Genomic DNA, 23,897 nt, shown 5'->3' on the forward strand with positions numbered 1-23,897 from the left:
CAAGGGATTTATTGAGCTTACAAATTGTTTTATTTTTATTTGTACTTAAGTCACCTATGTATTACAGTGTATATTATAATAAATTATTAAGTAAGTATATTAGGACGATTTTTGGTAGTCGATTTATTTTAAATGTGTGCAAAGATCTAATGATACTTAACAAGTTTATCCACAAAATATGTTCAAAAATACGTGCAAAATCTGACTATGCTATTATTGAAAGTGTGCTCATAAAATATATCGAATATACGGATTAAAAGTTTTGTAGACCTTTCAGTTTCATCACGGTTTAATTATCTCTATCCTATAAATAAATTGATAAAGTTAGTCTTTTAAATTATACTTTTAAAATTGTATTTAAATACAGATACAAATACCTACATCCATTCAGAAAGTATATTTTAAACAGCCTTAAGAAATAGTATTAAAGAACAAATACAAATAATTGTCATGTATTTAAATACATTTGAAATACTTTTTTAATTTAGGTACTTATAATAAGTTCTAGATGAAATGATAACCCTCTTTGTAAGGCTTGAAACACCAATTTAAATTGGTAGCGCTATTGAACAACTAACTAACAATGTTATTAAAGCAGGGAAATTGGCAACGCCTGGAATACCAAATTTCAAATTTTAAAATTTCAGTATTATAAAATAAAAATATATTTTTATGTTATACGTGTAATGGGAGAGAATATAAATTATGTATAAAAAAAAATATTAAAAATATTGATTAGAACAAAAGTTATTTCATCTGTCAGGTCCTCCTGTTACACTCTGTATATATATATGAATAAATATATTATACCTATACCTATAGTTGAACTCATTTGATGAACACAACGTCACTGATAATCATCGTTATCGCGACCGTGTGGCTAGGTCGGTGCCATAGATTAATTACTGTTGAATTGAGTGTTGATACTTGATGCTCAGTCCCGTCAAAGCGTGTTCGCCACGAGCACGTGTTTACGTTTACGCTCATTCACCGATTTTACCGGATAATCATAATAATTGCTCTATTATCATTGAATGTCTTCGTGTCTAATAAACATCAATATATTGCAACAGTATCATCGTTCGTTCACTCGCTGATTTGAATGGAATTATCTGTTATAAAAATATTTTGCGGTTCAACTTTTTGGGTAAGTCTCAGCTTTTTGTGCTGATTTCTGTAGTCGACTTCGGCCATTTTCCCATTATAATGAATTAATGTTTATGTTTAAAATACAATATTACCGATGTGTAAACGTGGACACAAAATATTATTGAATCATTGATTTCGTAGGCCTGAAACTTGTCTTGGAACACTACCGTTCCTGATATGTCACGCCATGATTTAAAAAGACCTTTCTAGTATGAGCACCGTGCCTGTTTTTGTGGCTTTTCTCTTCACTAGAGATCTATTACTTAAGGAATAGCAAATACAAGGAAATACTATGGAATAGGCTCAATATGATAAAAGTGGTATGTTTTTTTATTCGGCTCTTTTAAGTTGTTCTTACATAGCTTGAACTTTTAACTTGAATATTATACTGATAAACATGAATATTAAGACTATTCATACTATGATTATCATATCCATAATAATCCATATTCATAGTACGATTAGTACCACAATATGTTTGTGTAGTTGTATGGGTAAAATTGTAATGAACGCATTAGCACAAATTGTATGATTATTGAATAATTGTAAATTGATATAATTATTCTTAAATATTTAACTATCTTTATACCTACAACGATTGATTGACTTTATTGGCATACTTGATAATAATTATAATATTATGATATATTTATGTTGTAATATCGATGCAACAATCAATTTAGCATAATATTACAATAATTGATAAACAACAGTAAATTGAGGACTTCACAACCAGCACAAATAAGTAGTGAGTCGACAGTATGAAGATCAGAATAACTATCAAATCGATTCACTATACTTATGGGCATGCTAGAACACACTAGAGACCTATCTCTTGGACCTGAGTGGCGAGTGTATACGAATTCCAGGAGAAAGCCGTCTTGTGTGAAGTGAGCATATACATAAGCATTATATCTTTATTTATTTATTTACTATACCATTCAATACATATTAAAATCTTAGGGATCAATTATTATTTTATAAATTATATATTATTTAGGTATATATTTGTATTTATCTGTCTATTCCTTGTTATTAAATATGTGGTATTTTATTATATTTAGGTAGCATTGGTAACTTTTGCAGTTTATGTACTATTTGACGATAACCATGTATTGGATGCACAGACAGATATTGTTTCTTTATCTTTATTCAACATTTTACGTTTTCCATTATCCATGTTACCAATGTTGATGTCAAATGTAGTACAAGTAAGTTTTCTGTTTAGCATTATAATAAGTGAATAAATAACTATTGTTTCCTTTGAAGCCTTATTAACATTTTATAATCAAATGAATCTGTAAAGCGAATAAATAAGTTTATGAACTCCGAAGAGTTGGATCCAGATTCCGTCACCTAGGGCTGGCGGTATTTAAAATGTTGATACCCTGTATCCGGTATTTGGTTACTACCGATATCTACGGAATTACCGAAAATACCGAGGTGCGGCAATTACCGAAAATACCACCAGCCCTAGATTAGGCTATCGTTTCCACACTTCCAGACCATTCTATCTAAGTCATAAATATTATAAGAATGGATAGGACATCAGGCTTATTACTGAGAATAAAGTGATACATTTTTTGAGGTTATAAGGGTTCCTTTATAATTGATAATTATTGTAACCTCACCTCAAAAAAGGCCTCTCATACAGTCTATCTCTCTCCTAGATATTGAACTTTCTCTCTTCCGCAAAAAAGACCGCAACCTCTTGCGAAGCCCGTACAGGCGTTTCCTGTCCTTATAATCTTAATCCGTGATATATGATATCAGATAACAGATAACGAAAATTACTATATTAAATTATGTCATTATGATATATAAAAATAATAAATGCTGGTATATGTCATATGGTATTTTCGGTAATTACCGGAGTACGGTATTTTCGGTAATAACGGTAATTACCGAATCATGGTATACCGGTATTCTGAAATACCGAAAATACCACCAGCTCTACCGTCACCTATCATTCTGATAAAAGTATGTAACATTTTTAATTTATTTAATATGAATGATTTTTTGTTATATTTATAAATTTTGGCTTGTAGAGGATCCTCTTGCAATTTAAAACGGTACATTTACTTGGGGTGACCCAACTGATACATCACATTATAAATCTACGTATTAATCTGGTTGCTGTAAAGTGTAAGGGGTACTGTTGATTCTGGGAAGAGTTCTTTAGTATCAACTTTTCTCAGTGAAATGGAACAAGTTTCTAGTAGGGCTAACACTAATATTAGCGTACAATTATTAATAAATTTAATTTGTTTAACTTGAATATAAATAATAATACTAATAAACTATTTTTTAGGGATTTATAGCCTAATATGTACCACAGCAAACTTGGATACAGAATACATCACTTATAAAAACGTCATTGATGCATGTGCATTGAAAGCTGACTTCCAAACGCTTCCAACAGGTGATAACATAGAAATTGGTGAAAAGATACCTATAAACCACATTTAAAAATTATTTTTATATGTATGTGGCGATACCGAAGTCTTATCACCACTCGCGCACCGCGCATTGGCATTACGCGACGCTCGCCTTATTTTGTATTATATTCATTTTGTATTATTGTCATTGCGACTTCTATGTTTTTCTATTTATGTTCTCTGTGTTTTATAATCGAACTTGCCCCCGCCTCAGTCGCCGGCAGCAACGCACGTTTTAACGGCTACGGCGTCGTTGGCCACCGTAGACTCGCTCTCTTTTCTGCACAGCGCTTGAACGCAACGCGCCGCGTCGTAACCGCCGCTCAGAAACCGCGACTCGGCCTTACGTTTTTTGTACCGCATTCGTTCCGCGCTCACACACGCATTTTTGTATACTCCGCACTGCGTGCGACATTTTATTATTTTAACTTATTTATTTATTTTAATTTCTTAAAACTGTTAAATATCTTTACCTTAGAATATCCAACACAACGTACTTTGGTATGGAAGTTTACATAAAAAACACTTCTATAATTTAAAATCAAAAAAATGACACTTCATTCATTTGTAAGTTAAATAATTATCTGATTTAATGAAATGAATTGTTTTAAAACTATCCTAGTCATTATAGTAAATCATAAAATATTGTGATAGTATGGAATTTTAATGTACTTACCTTTTCTTACCTATCAGCAAAGGTTGGTAAGTTAAACTTAAGCTGTACAACTGGATAATTTTTATATTATAAATTTATAAATATTAAATCATTTTTTACAATCTATTTTTATCCACCACTAAGTGAAATATTCGTATATCAGAATATATAGCAATAACTCGAGAGTGACTAACAAAATAAATCCTCCCCCAGAACACCGATTGACCATTTATTTATTTATTTATAGCCAAAACTAGATGGTTATCATTAAAATTGTTGAAATATACAATTAATATTATTTAGTATCTAGTTATACGAGTATACGACTCACTCTCTATACGGATGTAACATGACCTCCGTTGTGGATATATATAGGGCCTTTTGATGTATGTAATTACTCACTTGCACAGGCACCGTTATACAGTGCGTATACGGTGTGTGTGTACTGTCACAGTTAATTGTCCAGTTGTACGTTTTTGTATATATTACACTTATAATAATCATATAGTCGTGTTATTATTCATTTATACTAATACCAAAAGTCATTAGGTCTATCAAGCTTCACTTTCAACAGAAATTACTATCACGATTATAAAAATATTCAGGGGGGTTAAGCCCCCTTAGTTTATGCACCTTTAATTAGTCTTAACTGCAGTTGAATACTTTAAACTTATCATATGATAACGTTTTTAAAATAAGCGCATTTGTCAATGAGAATAATATTCTTAAATCGTAATACTATTATAATAATATGTAGTCAAATTTGTTTTGTCACTACCATACATTCCAATTATAAATTATTGTCTTAAGATATGTATACATTCAACAGTTTTTTTTGGAAAAGAAACTACCACAACGTTATGCTCTTTAGAAAAGCCCAAATATCCAATGCTTATTCGAAACTATAGTACGACATTGCCTAGAAATACGGTCGCCGATTCAAGCATGGAAAATATTATACAATGTACAATCTTTAAAATTAAATGAATGTTATAGTTTTCAATAAAACAATCTCGAGTCTGACCTATTGTGTGAAATAAAACAAAGTAATATACATAAATTTATTTATTTATTTAATATAAACAGCCGTGAGTCCTAAGATATAATAATACAAACATTGTGTGTGGAAAATACAAACATAATACAATAAATTATATTTTTTACTTAATTATAGATTGTATTTAATGAGGAAATTTAGAAGTAATAATATTTATATATAATATATTTATTATTTATTTAAAGTAATATTATACATTCAAAAATCGGAATATTGTTTCTAAAATTTTCCTCTGTATTTCTGAAAAGTTTTCTTGACTAGACTGATTTTTTCAGGTTTCGGCAAAAATCGTTTTCCATCTAATGCCTCTACTATATTTTCCGGCAGTGTGAAATATTTTCTGACAATCTTTTTGAATTGATATTCCGTCATTTCGAACATCGAGTCGGACGTTATTTGTTCTTCCATAATTACTTTTATAGCATCCATCGTCTCTTCGGTCAATTCCTTGCCAGTAGGTCCTTTGAACTTTTTTGCGACCTTAGTTAGCACCGTGTTAAAAATCTTTACGGGCTTGACTAATTTTAATATCATATGTTCGCCACCTTTTACCGCAGGGCCCATAAGGCCGCGTCGTTGTCGAGAAATTGCGACATCATCGTCGTTGTCAATGTCCAACAAATATTCGTACTCGTCAGGATCAACGCCACGTAAGTGTTCGTACAACTGTACTCGACTCTCGAACCATTCACCACATGCAATCTGCAGTGGCATCGTGCCCAAATCAAAGGCTATGGGGGGTGAACAACGATCCAACGTCTAAACCCATGCACGCGGCAAAAAAAGGTATTTCAGTGTCTTCAAATGTCCGAAAATTGAATGCATGTATGTTGCATACCGCTTTTGTAGAAAACAAAGAGTCGGTCAGCCGTTCCGGACATTTATTTTCGCCCAATAGTTGGCCGACTTTTCGCAAAATGTCTGTATTTGTTTCGTAAACAAATTTATCGGTATTTTTTGTACCTACCACGGTAACCACAGAGTTAGCGACTGGATTTATAGACAGCACTTCGTGGGGCTTAATTGATTGTCCATCGACTAATTTGTACACGACGTTTCCCATGTTGTAGATTGGAATCAGTCTCAGCGGATTTTCGGTAATGGTGCTCCATATATCACCAAAAAAATCACACCATACGTACGATGGTGAAAGAAACAGTGCGAACAAAACGGCTAAGTGGTTAAAAAGTTGCATGATCCTCTTTGCGCGTGGTGACGAAAAAAATTTAACTTGACTGTTATGTTAGACACTCGGCAGAAAACTAAACGTAAGTACGAGAGTAGTACGGTAGTACCGCCGTTTTATTTTAATATTATTATGGTAGGGTGCAGTAGAATGGATGTGTCAGAGATATGAGCGCTTTGCTGTGCCAACCACCACTTCCAATAATTGCGCTATAGATTTGCCTGGCACGCTCGCTCATCCAAACGAACCAATTCCGCGGGCTCGTGATCAAATTTCTCCCACTTGGTGGCGTCTGGAGCGGCTACTTGTTATACTATAATTTTCCCACTATAGGGTAGGCCACAATGTTTAAATTTCAAGCCTCTGTCAGCAATGTACATTTTACGAGCATTCAGCAGTATAATATGCGTACTATTTACCATTCAACCATAAGTTTAAAACGGTTATAACTTAAGAGTTGTATAGGAAAAAAACTAAAAAAAGCGGGTAAGTAGATGTCGCTTTGCTGTACAGTAGATTACAAGTGGATTGATCCAATTTACTTAAAGATAAGATACTATATGTTGAAATCAAAGCACTCTTTCTGGTAGAAATTTTGTATACACGATACAAAAAAAAAAAATAAAAACCATGTAAAACCACTAGATCCCTCACTCCGCTCAGAATCTAAAATTAAAAATTTTAAATGTCCTCAAACAACTTGAAACTAGGCAAAAAATTTTGAAAATTGTATCAATTATAGAAAATAATAAAATAAACGTATAGTGTACATTTCAATTGTCTACGGTTATTTGTTTTTAAATTACAATAAAATAAGAAAGTCGCACATGAATTTGAGTGAATACCTATCCAATATTGTAAAAATTTGAACTTTAAACGCTCATATAAATTTAATTTTACGTTTTTTTTTTGATAAAGGTAGGGAAGCTTATGAGGAATCTTGTATTAAATATTCAAATCTTAGATTTAAAAATAATGAATTTTTTACTTAAAACAATTTGCGTGGTTTTTACGTATTTTGTTAAGATTCAAACTTTAAATGATTAAAAAAAAAAAAATTGTGACTATGTATTATTAATATATTAGAAAATTTGTACTAAACATTCAAGCTTTCTGATTTAACGTATAAAATTGTATTAATATTTGGAGAAAAAAAAAAAATTGGAAACTGAAAATGTTCATTAACAATTTAAAACAAGTCAAAATATTTTGAACATTTTATCAAGTATAGAAATTGATAGTACCTATAGAAATATTATAGAAATGCTAATATAAATATTCAGTGAATAATGCATGTATTTTCATTAATTTGTTTTAGAGTTCCACCAAAAACAAAAATCGATATTGTCCAAAACTGATTTTTTATTGAAATTACCGTTTTTTTTCCGGCGTTTTACTACTGGAAGTTTTACATTTTGACCTCCCCAATGTATCCACTAGATTCACATTTCAAAGATACTGAAGTTGAAAATCAAAGTATACTTTCGACTACTTATAATAATATAATGTACACACTACACAAAAACAAATAATAAAAAAAGGTGGGTAAATGGATGTCGCTCTGCTGTACAGTAGGTTACAAGTGTGTCACTGTAATGGATGGTGTTAAATTTGAATTCAATGATATAATATCATTGTATAAGAAAAACGATTCTGAGCGAAAACGGTCAGTCAGCCTATGATATTACCAAGTATATTTGATGATATTATTGTGAATCAAGTAATTTATATATAACCTATTTACGTGGAGCCTTGTTTTAAATTTTCAATCCTTAGTCACAAAAGTTAAACATTTTATACATTTTTAACTACAAAATAATTAATAAATTATAAATTTGATAAATGTTGTCAAAATTTGAACTTTAAATGCTTATAAAAAAAAATTGTGCCTATGTATTTTTAATATTTTTCAACTGCTATTAGAACGAAATATCAGGAGCCTTATATTAAATTTCCACGCTTTTTTACTCAACAAAAATTTTTTTATTGATATTTATAGAAAAAAAAACTATAAAATTGAAAACTGACAATGTCCGTAAACCGCTCAAAAAGAGTCAAAATATTTGGAAAATGTTATGGTGTATAGGAAATGCAATTATAAACATTCAGTCAAAATGTCATGTCCCTATAGTCATTTGTTTTAGAGTTACATCAAAAACCAAAATCGATTTTCTCGAAAACAGATTTTGCGTAAAAATTCCCGTTTTTCCTTAATTTTTTTTTTGTTTTTCACGTCGCTTTTGAGAACTACTGGGAAATTTTTACTTTTGACCCCCCAAAGTACCAATTAGATTCACTTTCCTATCATAAAAGCTACTGTCTTGAAAATCCAAGCACTTTTACTGTACTAAAAGGTGATGTTAGACACAAAAATAAAAAAAAAAATTTTAAAATAAAAAAAAATTTAAAAAAAAACACACAATATCATTGTAAAATCAATACATTCATCGCTACGCTCAGAATCTAAAACATTTTGTTAACAAAAAACCCAAAGTTTATTATTTATTGCTGGGTTTTGTTTATCGCTTTATAGTTCAGTATAATACAATATTATTTTTACATTATTTATGCGAATCCGATAACCTTTATGTAGACCTTTATTTATATTACCTAATATTTTCATAACATTTTGTTCCTATTTTCTATCACTTCGTTCGGTTTCGTCCATTTCCTACTAAACGCATTACGTTTATTATGTTCTTTAATTAGGACTTTGTCCTCTACGTGTAAAATAATCGTATGCGGGTTTTTCTCACAATAATTCTTATTTAGACGCTACAGAACATTAGGAATCTCAAAGAGTGAAGGGCGGTATTGTTGAAATCCCCAAAAGTATTGAGCGCACATATCCTCTGCACAACCAGACACTAACATCTATAGGACGGTCATTACAAAACTAAAACTTTTGGTTACATCTTATATTAATATTAAAACCTCCTTGCATGACGAGTAAACATTTTTCATTCATTATTATATTAATAAAAAAAAAAATGTAATCATGGCAAAGGTAACAACACTATTCTAAATAACGATAAACGCAAAACTTGTATAACGTTTTAATTCTAAATAACGATAAACACAAAACTTGTTTAATATTTGATTGAGAATAACAATAAACACAAAACTTGTATAACGTTTTAATTTAAAATAACGATAAACGCAAAAATTGTGTAACATTTTAATTAAAAATAACATAAATCGGAATTTTTTTTTCAAATGCAAGCCCTGGTCATCATTATCTTTTGAGACTGTAAAAATGCTTCGATTTTCTACAACATCATTTTTTCTGGTAAAAAAATGAATCTAGTTGGTATTTTTTTTTGATATGGGGGGGGGGGGTCAAAAGTAAAAAGAGCACTATAGCTTTGTAAAGCATCAGGAAAAACAAACAAAAAAAAAGAAAAACCTGAGATTTTTACGCAAAACCAGTTTTTGAAAAACTCGATATTGTTAGTGTAACTTCAAAAAAAATAATAGTAGATATACATAACATTTTCACATTTCACTGAATGTTTTTACTAATGATTTCTGTGTGCCATACAATTTTTGAAATAATGAGATTCTTTTTCAGATTAGGTTAGATTAGGTTTAATATTTTTAGAATCTGAGTGGAACGATGAATGTATTGATTTTACAACGACGTGTGTTTTATTTTTATTTTAGATACAGTTTGTGGTCACAGTCAGGGGGGGGGGGGATGAGGCGTACATAATAATATAGTGAATTTACCATTCAAAATAACGACGACAATTAAAATTTAAAAAACTAAAAAACATAAAAAGCAACCATGATAAACTCAACCTGACAAAGAAAGCTTAAAAAATATATATTTAAAAACTTAATAAAAAACCAAAAAATAATTTTAAACACAACCTAATTTGAAAGGAAAAAATTAATTCAATAACTTACTAAAAAATCACAAAATAAAAATTTAAACCTATCTAAAAAAACTAAAAAGTGTAAAATAACGACGACAATTAAAATTTAAAAACTAAAAAACATACAAAGCCACCATTTCAAACTCAAACTGACCATGAAAACTTAAAAAATAAGCATAACAATTTGAAAAATTTAAATGAAGTAAATCATTAATAAACGCAAAATAACAAAGATAGTTTAAATATAAAAATGTTTTGTCAACAATAATTTAAAAAAGGTGGGTATGTGGATGTCGCTCTGCTGTACAGTAGGTTACAAGTGGATCACTGTAATGGATGGTGTTAAATTTGAATTCAATGATATAATATTATTGTATAAGAAAAACGATTCTTTTTAGCGAAAACAGTCAGTCAGCCAATTATATTAATAAGTATATTTGATGATATTATTGTGAATAAAGTAATTTATATATAACCTATTTACGTGGAGCCTTGTTTTAAATTTTCAATCCTTAGCCACAAAAGTTAAACATTTTATACATTTTTAACTACAAAATAATTAATAAATTATAAATTTGATAAATGTTGTCAAAGTTTGAACTTTAAATGCTTATAAAAAAAAATTGTGCCTATGTATTTTTAATATTTTTCAACTGCTATTAGAACGATATATAAGGAGCCTTATATTAAATTTTCACGCTTTTTTACCCAACAAATGAAATTTTATAGAAAAAAAAAACTAAAAAAATTGAAAACTGAAAATGTCCGTAAACAGCTCAAAAAGAGCCAAAATATTTTCAAAATTTTATGGTGTATAGAAAATGCTAATGTAAACATTCAGTAAAATTGTCAAGTATCTACAGTCATTCGTTTTTTAATTACAATAAAATATGAAAATCATTACATGAGAAATCGAGTGAATATCAAATGTTGTAAAAATTAAAATTTCAGACGCATCAGGAAAAACAAACAAAAAAAAAGGTGGATAATTGGATGTCGCTCTGCTGTACAGTAGGTTACAAGTGGGTCACTGTAATGGACGGTGTTAAATTTGAATTCAATGATATAATATCATTGTATAAATTATAATTTTTACTTAATTATAGATTGTATTTAATGAGAAGATTTAGAAGTAATAATATTTATATATACCTAATATATTTATTATTTATTTAAAGTAATATTATACATTCAAAAATCGGAATATTGTTTCTAAAATTTTCCTCTGTATTTCTGAAAAGTTTTCTTGACTAGACTGATTTTTTCAGGTTTCGGCAAAAATCGTTTTCCATCTAATGCCTCTACTATATTTTCCGGCAGAGTGAAATATTTTCTGACAATCTTTTTGAATTGATATTCCGTCATTTCGAACATCGAGTCGGACGTTATTTGTTCTGCCATAATTACTTTTATAGCATCCATCGTCTCTTCGGTCAATTCCTTGCCAGTAGGTCCTTTGAACTTTTTTGCGACCTTAGTTAGCACCGTGTTAAAAATCTTTACGGGCTTGACTAATTTTAATATCATATGTTCGCCACCTTTTACCACAGGGCCCAGAAGGCCGCGTCGTTGTCGAGAAATTACGACATCATCGTTGTTAGCAAGGGGATGCAAGTATTCTGATATTATCTATTCGGTGAAAGAAAAAAAAAGTAATCAATACAATTTTTATTGATAGGATCCAGTATTGTTTTCTGGTACATTAAGAATGAATTTGGATCCAACTAATAGTAATACGGATGCACAGCTGTGGAGTGCCCTGACACTTGTCCATTTAAAAGCATATGTTGTAGGGCTGGCTGGTGTTTTGGATTATGAAGTGTCAGAAGGAGGTGAAAATCTTAGGTAGTTATAAACAATAGTTAATCATTTATTGACATTTATATATCTTATGGCTTATGGGGTCATTCTATAGTTTTGGGCGACAGGGAAAGTGTTACTGAATTCTGCCCGATTACACTTTACAGTTGTCATGACAACCAAACAATAACAAAGATTAAATTAATGTTATAACGTCTCTAGTTTGCCCCTAGCAACCTATGATTAATATATTTAGGTTACCATAGCAATCTAATTATACTTTTTTAGATTCTGAGTATAGCGACATGCCTGATGTATCTGCATACTATATGAAGATACTCCTTTTTTTAATTTCAAAATCTATCGTTGCCCTCGTCTTATTTACAAATACAAGTTGTTGTGAAGCGTCATCCGACGGCTGAAATTTTCTTCGTTAGACTAACATGCGTGATATTTAAACCGATATTATCTGCACTTACATTAATATGTATACTATTATCAGGCATACGGATAAAGTTATTTAAATGAATTACTAAACAGTAAAAAATTGTCAAAAATATTAATATTGTTAATTATATTCATATCAATATTAAGAATTAACAATGTATGATTATTCTCTATTTTATCATTAATAATAACAATTATTGTGTTTCAGCGTAGGCCAAAGACAACTGGTGTGTTTGGCGAGAGCATTGTTGAAGAAGACAAAAATATTAGTGTTGGTCGAAGCGACGGCGGCAATCGATTTGAAAACGGACGATCTCATACAAACGACCATACGATCAGAATTCAAAGACTGTACAGTGTTGACGATCGCTCATCGTCTGAACACCATTATGGATTCTGACAAGTACTTAAACTATGCAAAACAATGTTGAACTGAGTTTTTGGCATAATTAATGTATTGAATTCATTATTTCCGTGTAGGGTAATTGTGTTGGACGATGGTTTCATAATCGAATACGACTCACCGGCCAATTTACTACTAGACAAATCGTCTGATTTCCATTCAATGGAAAAAGACGCAGGTCTAGCGCAATAACGATGTTTGGACAATTGTGCAAGACTTAGGTTTTTTTTTCTTAATGTGATTTTACAAAAAAAATTCTTAATATCTCGACAGATAATATTTTATTCAAATTTCACACGCAATTTTTGTCGAATTATCGTAAATAATAATTATATCGATCGACGTTTACGCCTAACCCGCACTGCAGGGTGAGGCGTGTCCCATTGAATTTGGTACTAATTGTTATACCAATTATACCAATCTCGCGTAACGCGTCAGCCCAACATTTTTTTTTTGTTTTACAATGGTCATTTGATTTCGTTTTATTATTTCTACGGCGTTTACACTACAGGAATTAGTATTACATAGAATACAAAATTGTTATAATTTATCATATGTGATATAGGTGCATGTACCGTTCGAACTTTTCTGAACAAATTGTTTACCCGATTAAACTTTTGCCTGTTTTAATTTTCCTTACCAAGCCGTCCACGTCGTGTACTGAATTCTTACCGTTGTAGGTGTTATGTTATAAGTATATGTGTTCATATTTTCTTGTTATATATTTCTTGTACTATTGCGGTACAATGTGGTTGCGTACCTATATTATGTTTTACGAGAGGTTCAATATATTAATATTGTGTTCAGTGTTTTATGTTTTATTGACAAAGACTGATATTTTTATATCATCAGAATAAAAATAAATTATATATTTCCCTCATATTTTGTGTAAATAAATAAATTTTTTATTGTTTAGATAAATAAACAAAATGTTCCAAAATGTACGTTTTTATAATATATTTTAGATAAATACCCTTTTGCTAAGTTATTTTTTTTTCATACGCTTTTTTTATCACTATTTTTGTGATTTTTCCGTGTTTTGTCAATATTTGAACTTTAGATGCTTATAAATAAAAACTGTGACTAAGGATTTTTATTATTTTTCATATATCATTGTAACAATATAGTTGGAGCCTTCTATTTAATTTATAGCTTTTTTAACCAACAAATAAAATTTTATTGACATTTATAGAAAAAAAATTGAAAATGTCTGTAATGAATGTTTTTCATAACAAAACACACACGCACACACAAAACATACACGCACGTCCCGCATGCGTCTAAATATAAATTTATTCCAACTATCAATTATTAATAAAAAATGTATCATATTGTGACTATAATTTCTTAGTAGGTAGACTGTAAAATATTTTCTGAAAATATTATAAAAATAATCATGTTTTTGCACTAATAAAATATAATAATGGTTAAATGGCAAAAGCTGGACACCGGCCCATTGAGCTACTTTTAAAATCAGACAGGGGCAAATGCCCACCTTGCCCCCCCCCCCTCCCAAATGACGCCACTGGATGCCGTGTGCAAAGTGTGATCTAATGGTTTCCCTGAATAAAAGAGCAATATGCTCTACAAGTAGCAATGATTTTCATACTGCATGTACAAATCTTACAACACAAACTAACTTTAATTATGCAAAAGATAGCTGGAAATGCGAAACTTGTACTTCCAAATTGAAAAATGTTGTAGTATGTAAAAAATTGGACGGTTATCTTAATAATGAATGCAGTGAAAATTACAATCTTGATTCGGTAAAAATTGACCTAAATATTGTAATGAAGAAAATAGAATAACTTTCTAATATTTTAAATCTATTAGTTTTTACTCTGATTCGATTGATGATTTTAACGTTAAGCTAGAAGTGGCTGTTAAAACGATTTCTGATATAGAAAATAAAATGCTAAATACGAACATAAATGTAATAAATTAGAAAAAAAATCACTTTTCTCAAGGCAGTAATCAACAATAATGAACAAATAATTCTCTCTAATAATATAGTATTCCAAAAACTGCCAACGAAAATATTACTGAGGTTGTTAAAACATTAGCACAGTCATTGAAGTGTGATGTTGAAGATTGTGATATCTTTGACGCTTTTAGAGGAAAAGCATACAAGAACATGGACGGCAAATATGAGCGGAATTTTTATGCGAAAAGGAGAAGGAGAACAAGTCATCAAAGTTCCTAACCTTGAAACTTTGCAAAAAATAGATCAAAACAAAACGGTATCTGAGTTATGGGACATGGCAGTGTTGACTTGAAATGATCTTCCATACAACTTATTATAAGTAATTATATTATATTTTTTATATTTATTATCTATGTTTTTCCAACCTGGAATACTTAATGAAATTAATTCTAGTAACAATGTCGCTAGTAAGGTAATTGATAATTTAACTGATATTGTTTTCAATACTAATGACTTATCAATTTTTCATTTTAATATTCGTAGTATTAACTTGAACTTTAATGAATTTTTGGTTTATCTAAATTCAATTCAATTTTTGATTTTATTATTTTAACGGAGACCTGGTTAAGTGTGGATTTAAACTTTAATATTAATGGATATAAAACATATCATTCCTTGGGTTTTTTAAAAAAATCTGATAATGATACTATTTTTATTAGAAATAATATATTTATCATGGACATTAGTACTAATATTATAACTGATAGCAATTATATTGAAATCAATTTTAAATACAATTTACATAATTATAAAATAATAGGAATTTATAGATCACCAAGTTTAGTTAGTAATAATTTCTTACTAGGCATTAATAATAATGATAAAATAATTATCTGTGGTGATATGAATATTAATATCCTTGAAAAATCAAGTAATGTCTCTAAATATTCTGGCATCTTATAATTTTATTTCATGTATTGAATCTTACACTACGGTTACTGATACTAAAATGTCTTGTATTGATCATATTTTTATAAGAAATATTAATATATCTAAAACAAATTATTTTGTTACTAAAACAGATATTACGGATCATTTTAGTTTGACTTTCTTTATTAAAAAAGATTTTATTGACAATATAAAGGATAATGTAAGACAGAATAATTTAAATTTAAATAAGAACCTCCAATAAACTGTCTGAACAGTTTTGTTTCAAATACTACTTTAACTAACAAATCTGAAATATTAAACAAATTCAAATAATTATTGGAAAAAATCGAAAAATGATTTCTCTAAAGTACCACCTTGTTTCAATTTGATAAATGTCAAAGTACTATATGTTGAGATCAAAGCACTCCTTCTGATAGAAATGTCTGTCATCACCTTTTAGGACAGTAAAAGTGCTTGGATTTTCTTCAACAGTATCTTTTCTGATAGAAAAGTGAATCTAGTTGGTACTTTTTTTTTTTTTTTTTGGGGGGGGGGGGGGTCAAAAGTAAAAGTTTTCAAAAGCACGTTCATGAAAAGAAATACTCTACTATAAAATAAATATTACTGAAAATGTGTACGATGTTTAGCTCCACGTATGTTTGTGAATTATTTTTTTCAAAAATGAATTATATAATTAAAAACAAGTTCAGATCCCGGCGCTAACCAACAAACATCTTGAAATGATTATGAAGATAGCATGCACTAACCAGACCCCCAATTTTAAACAGTTAGTCGAGAGCAAGATTTTTCATGAAAAATGCATTTTTCTCACTAAACAAAGTTCTATTTTATTGTATTCATAGTTAATTTTTATTTAAAATGTTTCAAATGTTTGTAATATTAATTATGTTCTTAATGTTTAAAAACAATAGCAAATAATAAATAAAAAAAATAATGTTCTCATTACATCCAATTTTAAAATAATACCTATTGTCCTTTTATATGTTGAAAATATGTACTTAGAATTTTAATGGTCCGCGAAAAATTTTCAGATTCCTAATGTGGCCCTTCAAAAATATTAATTGGTGACCCCTGAGATATACCATATCATACTGCGGAATACAAGCACATTGTAATAATAATAGTTAATAAATACTAATATAAGTAATATGATATTATTTAATTTTATTGATATAGATACAAATCAAAAATGTATACAATACTCAAAAACATATTGTAAAATATTTTCGGCATAAATAGGTTGTTTTTAAATTAAAACTAAATGGGTTATGCTCATGTATATTTATATTTCAAATGTTTATATTTATAAACGGTCAATATTGTTAGTAGACAAAATAGTCATAGCCCACATGGGTTCACTTTTCGTTCTCAGCTCTCTCAGCACGCAAGATTTACAATACCGTGTTTCAGTTTTTGTGCAAAGGTATACGGTTTGTTTCCGCAGTTGACTGCAGCAGTCATACAAAATACCGGTGCTCAGACCAGTCATGTAGTCGACTGTGTTAACGAAACCGCACCTTTACTATGATGTGATTATCAGTGTCCCGTGAAATACGTTTATTTTCATTTTTTTTTTTTGATTAAATTATTAAATTATAGAATTTTTAATTTTTAATTTTCTCTATACATTCAGTCTACACTAACTGAAGACTTGGTCTGTGTAATATGTATAATACTTATCTGTATTAATAAATCAAAAGATTGTATTTGTTTCGGCATTTTCAATTGTGTATGCTTTTCGTACCTACTATATAATTATATTAATTCAGTACCTATGTATAGAAAAGCTATTGGCTATTTCTTGTGTTCAATAACATTTATGATTTTTATTATTTTAAACCATATTACTGGGTATTTATATAAATATTATAAAAAAAAAAATAACTTAACTTAACTTAAGTTAATTGTAAATGTTCATATAACTTTTAACTTAATTGAGTTAAAAAAAAATTAGGTTAACTGTTAACTTTAAATTTTTTAAAATGTTTTCCATAAACTTAACTCAACTCAGTTAAAAATTATCATTAACTTATCCAGGCTTGGATTTAAGTAGAAAAAAAGTAGTAATTATTTTTGATTTTATTAGTATATATGTGCTGCAATATACCGATTTAATTTATTACTTGTTCACTTGCGTCTTCATACGTTCATTTATATGTTGTATAGTTTATATAATCTATATTCTATAATATAATGGATATCAAATCACAGTATATTCAGTTTATTCAGTTATAATAGATAGTACTACTATACAAAGCATTAAGCAATTTTAGCTTTTTTTTTTGTTTTTCTACAAAGCTTACGTGAGTCGCGAACTCGCGAATAATGTAGTCTTAAAAAAGTGGGTCACGATGCCAAAAAGGTTGAAGACCACTGTTGTATACAATACAAATAAAGATAAACTTTACAATATTAGTATATTATACATGAGTAATTAATTATTCTACCATAAGTGACGTCAGAAGAAGTATGTCCAAATATTCATCAGATAACAATTGTTTCGTGTAATAATTTTAATAATTATTATCCAATTCAGATTTTCCTATAAAGTATAAATTATAATATTATATGGAGGGACCCTGGTATAGTGGGTGGCTACGGTCACTAATGTGTGCTGTGATCAAACACCGTTCGGTTTCTATGGCTTCTGGCTGGGTGAACGTGTTCTTGGCGACGAACCTTTATACCTCACATAAAGCACGTGTTTCTCCACCAATCGTGACCCACCGAAAAAAGCTTATTCTCGTAGTTTCTGAAATTCGGAGACTAATAACAAGAAATTAAAACAAATATTAGAAAAAGTTCCAATTTTTAATATTACATAACGTGCATTGACACAACATTCTAAATTATTTTAATATTTATATATTGTCTAGTCAAATAGTCATAAAAAAGTTTGTATTGATTTTTAGGTTTTCAATTTAAATAAACAATAATGTAAAATCTAGTCAAAGTTTAATGAAGCTAATTTTTTCCATCAAATAAGTATTTATAAATATTTATAAATGCATGTGCTATTACCTTTATAAGTATTGCAAGTTTGAATTTTTCAAAGAACAAATTACAATTCCTTTTTAGAGATGAAACAGCATTTAAAATATATGGGTACCAGTAGTTTAATAGGAAATTTTAATTTTGAACACAATATATACATGCCTACCTGATAGATGATACAATATATTAAATTGTCTAAATAAAAGTCTGCAGAGCTTTCAGGTAATATATTTAACTAATGCGAATGAATAAACTTATTCTGACCGTCTGAAATTGTCCACATTTAGAAACGCTTCCGCGGGTGAATAAACACATATAATATAATATAGTATAAGTACCGGGTATCTACCTAATATTTATTAAATTATATTTTTCGACTTAGCCGTTTTTTGTATAATAAACACTGTAGTTTATGAAAAAGTCTCAGGTTTTTGTCGTTGCTTGACGTAAATATTGTTTTTCCGGCGCAATATTATTTGCGTCTTTCGAGTGCACATTATGACAATGACAATATTATGCTAAACCAACGCTTTTGTTTCGCTTAAAATCGCTTGAGAAAAATATTATAATAATATACCATCTCCGTCGTGTACAAAAATACAATGAATCGTATATTTTGTGATTGGGCACTTTCAAAAATCATTGAGCAGTCAATATAAAATAAACAACTACAATAAAAATTTGTGGTCAACTTTGTGTTTCTGATAACATTAAAGTAATTTATTTTATTTTATTCGTGCGGTGGTCTCTTCTCGTTTATAGTTTACCATTTTATTTTGAACAAATAACGAACAGTCTACAGCTACAGGTTTGTAATAATATAATTTATTACAATAAAATATTACTATAGAAGACAATATTATAATTTCCATTGTAATCCACTACAATATTTGATATTATAATAGTATATGCCTTATGTTTATTACATACCCTAATATATATGAATAATTTTAATATATGATATTGCAGATTAAACAATTAAATAATTAAAAAAAAATGAGTTTAATATTAATTGGTCTTAGTACATAAACTATTACGTACCTACTATATATGAATATGTTATGATTTTATGCGACTCTCATCATAATACTAGTGCATTATACTTAATAAACTAAACTAATTTAAACTAATTTTCTTAAGTAATATATTTTTTTTAAACAGATTTTGGAATCTTATAAAATAAGTTTACATTTTGTGTTTTTACGCAATATGACGTGTGTTGTACAAAACATACAATATGATTTGTAGGTATGTCAATAAACATGAAGTATAATTGTTGGATTAGATCTTTACAGTGTATACATTTTTAATATGTTTCACTGATATCGACAGGTATTTCATAAAAACGAAAAAATTATATACTATTATGTATCTATCGTACTATCGTAGTAATAATGGTAGTGAAATATATAAATAATATCATAGTAACCAACACAAATTTTTAAAGCAATTGTAATAAACTAAATAACACGGTGTATTATTTTCTGCCTAGTGCTTGAGAAGAATATCACTTACGTATGCCTGTAAAAATTAGGAAAAAGCAACCTGTGGCTCTATTTACCGCACAAAGTCCATAACTAAATAGTAAATACCTATAGCTGGAATTTAATAATTTTTGGCGCATAGTAATTTAGTACAACGACGTGCCGAATAATCTCCTAACCCAGTGGTGGCCAAACTACGGCCCGCAGGCCAACTCCGGCCCGCCATCATTTAATATCTGGCCCTCGAAAAAACTATAATATTTTACATTTACGAAAAAAAAAAAAAAAATTAAAAATACTGTATACATTCTATAAACATATTATGAATATAGCATTATCGTATCTTATCTTATTTTCGTAGAAACAACAATGTAGGTACCTACAACGAGTAATATTACTGTGCTCGTTGCGCGACCAATTTTATCTACATTGTAGTTTCTACAGCCATCGTGATCAGTCGTGATCAGTCAAATTAATACATTTTAAAATATGTTTTGTAAGTGTAAAACGATATTTTGTATATTTTATATTTATGCCAATTTAATTTTTTTTCATTTGTAGTAATTATTAAGTTAAGTATTAAATAAAGACATTAAAATTATTAAGTACAATAAAAACGTCGTTAAATATGAAATTATATACCTATACCTAAAATTCTGATTACTTAAAAGTAAAAAAAATTTTTATGGCCCGCGGTAAAATTTTTTTTTTTTTCTGGCCCGAGGTAAAAAAAGTTTGGCCACCACTGTCCTAACCTATCAGTATTTACCGTCGATAGATCCATCCGAATTGTGTACGCTGATACCTTTGACGGCCACTCCTCCTTCGATCGGCATTATCGATTACCAGAGGACAATCGCTCACGCGTAACTTTTGGAAATCCATATACGTGGATCTTTCCCAGACGCCGCTGCCACCACTGAATTATTAATCCGTTATCCGAGTAATAAATTATAACAATAATTATAATAATAAAAATATTATTATGATACTGCAGGATGTTAATAACATTAAAACATATATTATAATATAATAATGCGTATTATAATTTATGACGGTGTGTAGCCAGTTGCCCTTCTAATAATTCGGAAAACATAACAAAATTAGCATTATAGCCGCAACAGAAGCTAAACGATTACAACCCTACGAAAACAACCACTTTTGAAATGACCACATCTAAAGACACCTGCAAAATACGCGAGCCATCCATTTCCAAAGGAGCCGACATCAGTGGCGGTTTTCACATTTAATTTTACATGAGGCGGAAAAATATTAAATGGTAAATACATTATTACTCTAACACAGCCCACAGGAACAAAAATGTTTAAATGGTATTGAGTTATCAACATGGAGCGGGAAGATTAGCCAGTTATAATAAAAACTATTCTGTGGCTCTGTGCCATAGAGTAACTTACTCTGTGTTCTGTGCTAAGCACGGGCTAAGATATACCGGGCGCGTAAGTTACGTTACAGCGACGCGCTGCCGTTCTCGCGTTCGTAGGTACAACTGCACAAGTTTTGTACAAAAAAATAATATTCAATATTGTTGTTTATTAAACTTAAATTCTAAAGCATTATACGAGTAGCTATATAAATTAAAATTAAAAATTAAAGTATACGATTAAAATTTTAAAATTCAAAATAGTACAAAATACTGATGTGTGTGTCTACGGCGATCGTATACACACACAAAAAAAAAAAAAAAAAAGACCGATAACTGTTTAATTACAACGCTTTTATTTCACATTCAAACATTACGAACAATCATTCATTCACGTACTAGGACGGCCGACGACTGATTCCGATTTCCGGGTCGTCTATTGTCGCCTATATTATTTACCACAAAAACAGGTTCTAGAATGTTCGCGACCCGGCACGCCACCGCGCGACGGTTCGCGAACATTCGTAAAGCCGATATATAATAATGCTTTAATGTACGTAATACGTACGTTCCCAACAGCTCGGCCTTCCTGACTTTTGTTCGTCCCGAACATAGAACTATTCAGCAAACTGTTATATCTTATTCAAAATGAATATAAAAATACAAAATCATTACACTAATATATCTTACACAAAATAAATATAATAAAAGAAGAAGAGAAAAAAAAAATAACAAACACAATGCATATTACATTAAATGTTTACATAATAAACATAAGTACTGCGTGAGGAAAGAAAGAAAGAAAAAAAAACTGATACGCTATGGTATGTTTGACATTTTTACCCAACTTTTCATTTGGTCAGGACCAATTGTACCTTCATACGGCCTTTGAGTAACTTGGTTACCTTCAATATCTCCGACAACATACCTATCATGATCTAGTACTTTTCTCACGACATATGGTCCTTTAAATTTAGGTATGAGTTTTTTATTTACACCGAGAGTTACATCGACATTCTTTATCATAACATAATCACCAACATTATATTTTACAGGCTCTTTATGACTATCATTATAATATTCTTCGCTTTTCGTCTGTGTCTTAACGATTTGTTCGGACGCTTTTCCTCGGATCTCTAGCAAATTAAATTTATTTTCATTTATTTCCTCTAACACATGTCGCAGTTCATCATTCACGTCCCCTACTTGATTAATACCAAACAACAATCTACTAGGTGTTTGTCCGGTCGACCTATGTACGGTGTTATTTATTGCAAACTCAACTGTATACATAACTCTGTCCCACTCGTCGTTTGGTTCTGCGATTTTTGCTAACATCGGCACTATTGAACGGTTGACGACCTCAACCTGACCATTTGCTCTAGGTGTCCCGGTTGCTATCAACACGTGTTCAACGGATTCCGACATTAAAAATGTTTTAAAGTCATTTGACGTGAAGGCAGTACCTCTGTCGGAAATGAGACGTTTTGGTTTTGAATATGAACAAAAATAACCTTTTAAATGTGAGACCACTTCTTCAGTTTTTGTCGTCTTACTCGGATAACATCGTACGAACTTAGAAAAACTATCGATAACGATCAAAATAAATTAATTATTATTTTTAGTTTTTTCTAACGGTCCTAAGTGATCAACATGAACAGTTAAGAACGGGCGTTCACCTTTCGGAATGCTATGTAAATACCCCTCGCGTTTGCCTGCTATTGGTGAATATTCTATGCACTTCAAACAATTACGTACATAATTACGAACTTTTAATTTCATTTCGGGAAACCAATATATTCGCCTAACATTTTCAATCACTTTTTCTACTCCTACGTGTGCCATGTAGTCATCGTGGCAACTCCGAATTACATTATTTTCCATAGTTTGTGGTACATAAAACAACAACTTATCTTTCTCTTTGCGATAAACTAGACCTTCTCGCAGTTCAAATTTTTTATCGCTTTTAACTTGTAGATTATTTCGAATTTTTACTATACTTTCGTTTATTCCTTGTTTTGTTGCCAATATTTGTTCAAAAGTATTAGCTTCTAAAATTAAAATATTATGACACCTACTCAACGCGTCAACGTGTCCCATTCCCGTTCCAGGTCGGTGAATAATTTCAAAATCATAATTTTGCAATAAAA

The 23,897-nt window shown here is 29.8% G+C and overlaps 1 protein-coding gene across 4 annotated transcripts; it reads left to right on the plus strand.

Annotated features, from left to right (window-relative positions):
* Nucleotides 1–925: 925 nt before the first annotated feature.
* LOC132939296 (multidrug resistance-associated protein 1-like) lies at nucleotides 926–14,050 on the plus strand. 4 transcript variants are annotated; one of them, XM_061006387.1, is made up of 11 exons: nucleotides 926–1,147; nucleotides 1,291–1,469; nucleotides 1,833–2,039; nucleotides 2,214–2,360; nucleotides 3,461–3,571; nucleotides 6,370–6,567; nucleotides 6,625–6,971; nucleotides 11,632–11,977; nucleotides 12,042–12,208; nucleotides 12,819–13,013; nucleotides 13,091–14,050. In XM_061006387.1, exons 8-11 carry the CDS (start codon nucleotides 11,891–11,893, stop codon nucleotides 13,203–13,205), a joined length of 564 nt encoding a protein of 187 aa, XP_060862370.1. In that variant the 5' UTR covers nucleotides 926–1,147; nucleotides 1,291–1,469; nucleotides 1,833–2,039; nucleotides 2,214–2,360; nucleotides 3,461–3,571; nucleotides 6,370–6,567; nucleotides 6,625–6,971; nucleotides 11,632–11,890; the 3' UTR covers nucleotides 13,206–14,050. The 4 variants fall into 4 exon arrangements, 3 of the variants coding, with proteins under 3 accessions (XP_060862370.1, XP_060862368.1, XP_060862367.1); XR_009663967.1 differs by lacking the exons at nucleotides 6,625–6,971; nucleotides 11,632–11,977; nucleotides 12,042–12,208; nucleotides 13,091–14,050 and having other exon boundaries at nucleotides 927–1,147; nucleotides 5,857–6,567; nucleotides 12,819–12,949; XM_061006384.1 differs by lacking the exons at nucleotides 926–1,147; nucleotides 1,291–1,469; nucleotides 1,833–2,039; nucleotides 2,214–2,360; nucleotides 3,461–3,571 and having other exon boundaries at nucleotides 6,441–6,567; nucleotides 6,625–6,819.
* Nucleotides 14,051–23,897: the final 9,847 nt, after the last annotated feature.

The sequence above is a fragment of the Metopolophium dirhodum genome, chromosome 2 (assembly GCF_019925205.1).
Source record: "Metopolophium dirhodum isolate CAU chromosome 2, ASM1992520v1, whole genome shotgun sequence".
Lineage (NCBI taxonomy): Eukaryota > Metazoa > Arthropoda > Insecta > Hemiptera > Aphididae > Metopolophium > Metopolophium dirhodum.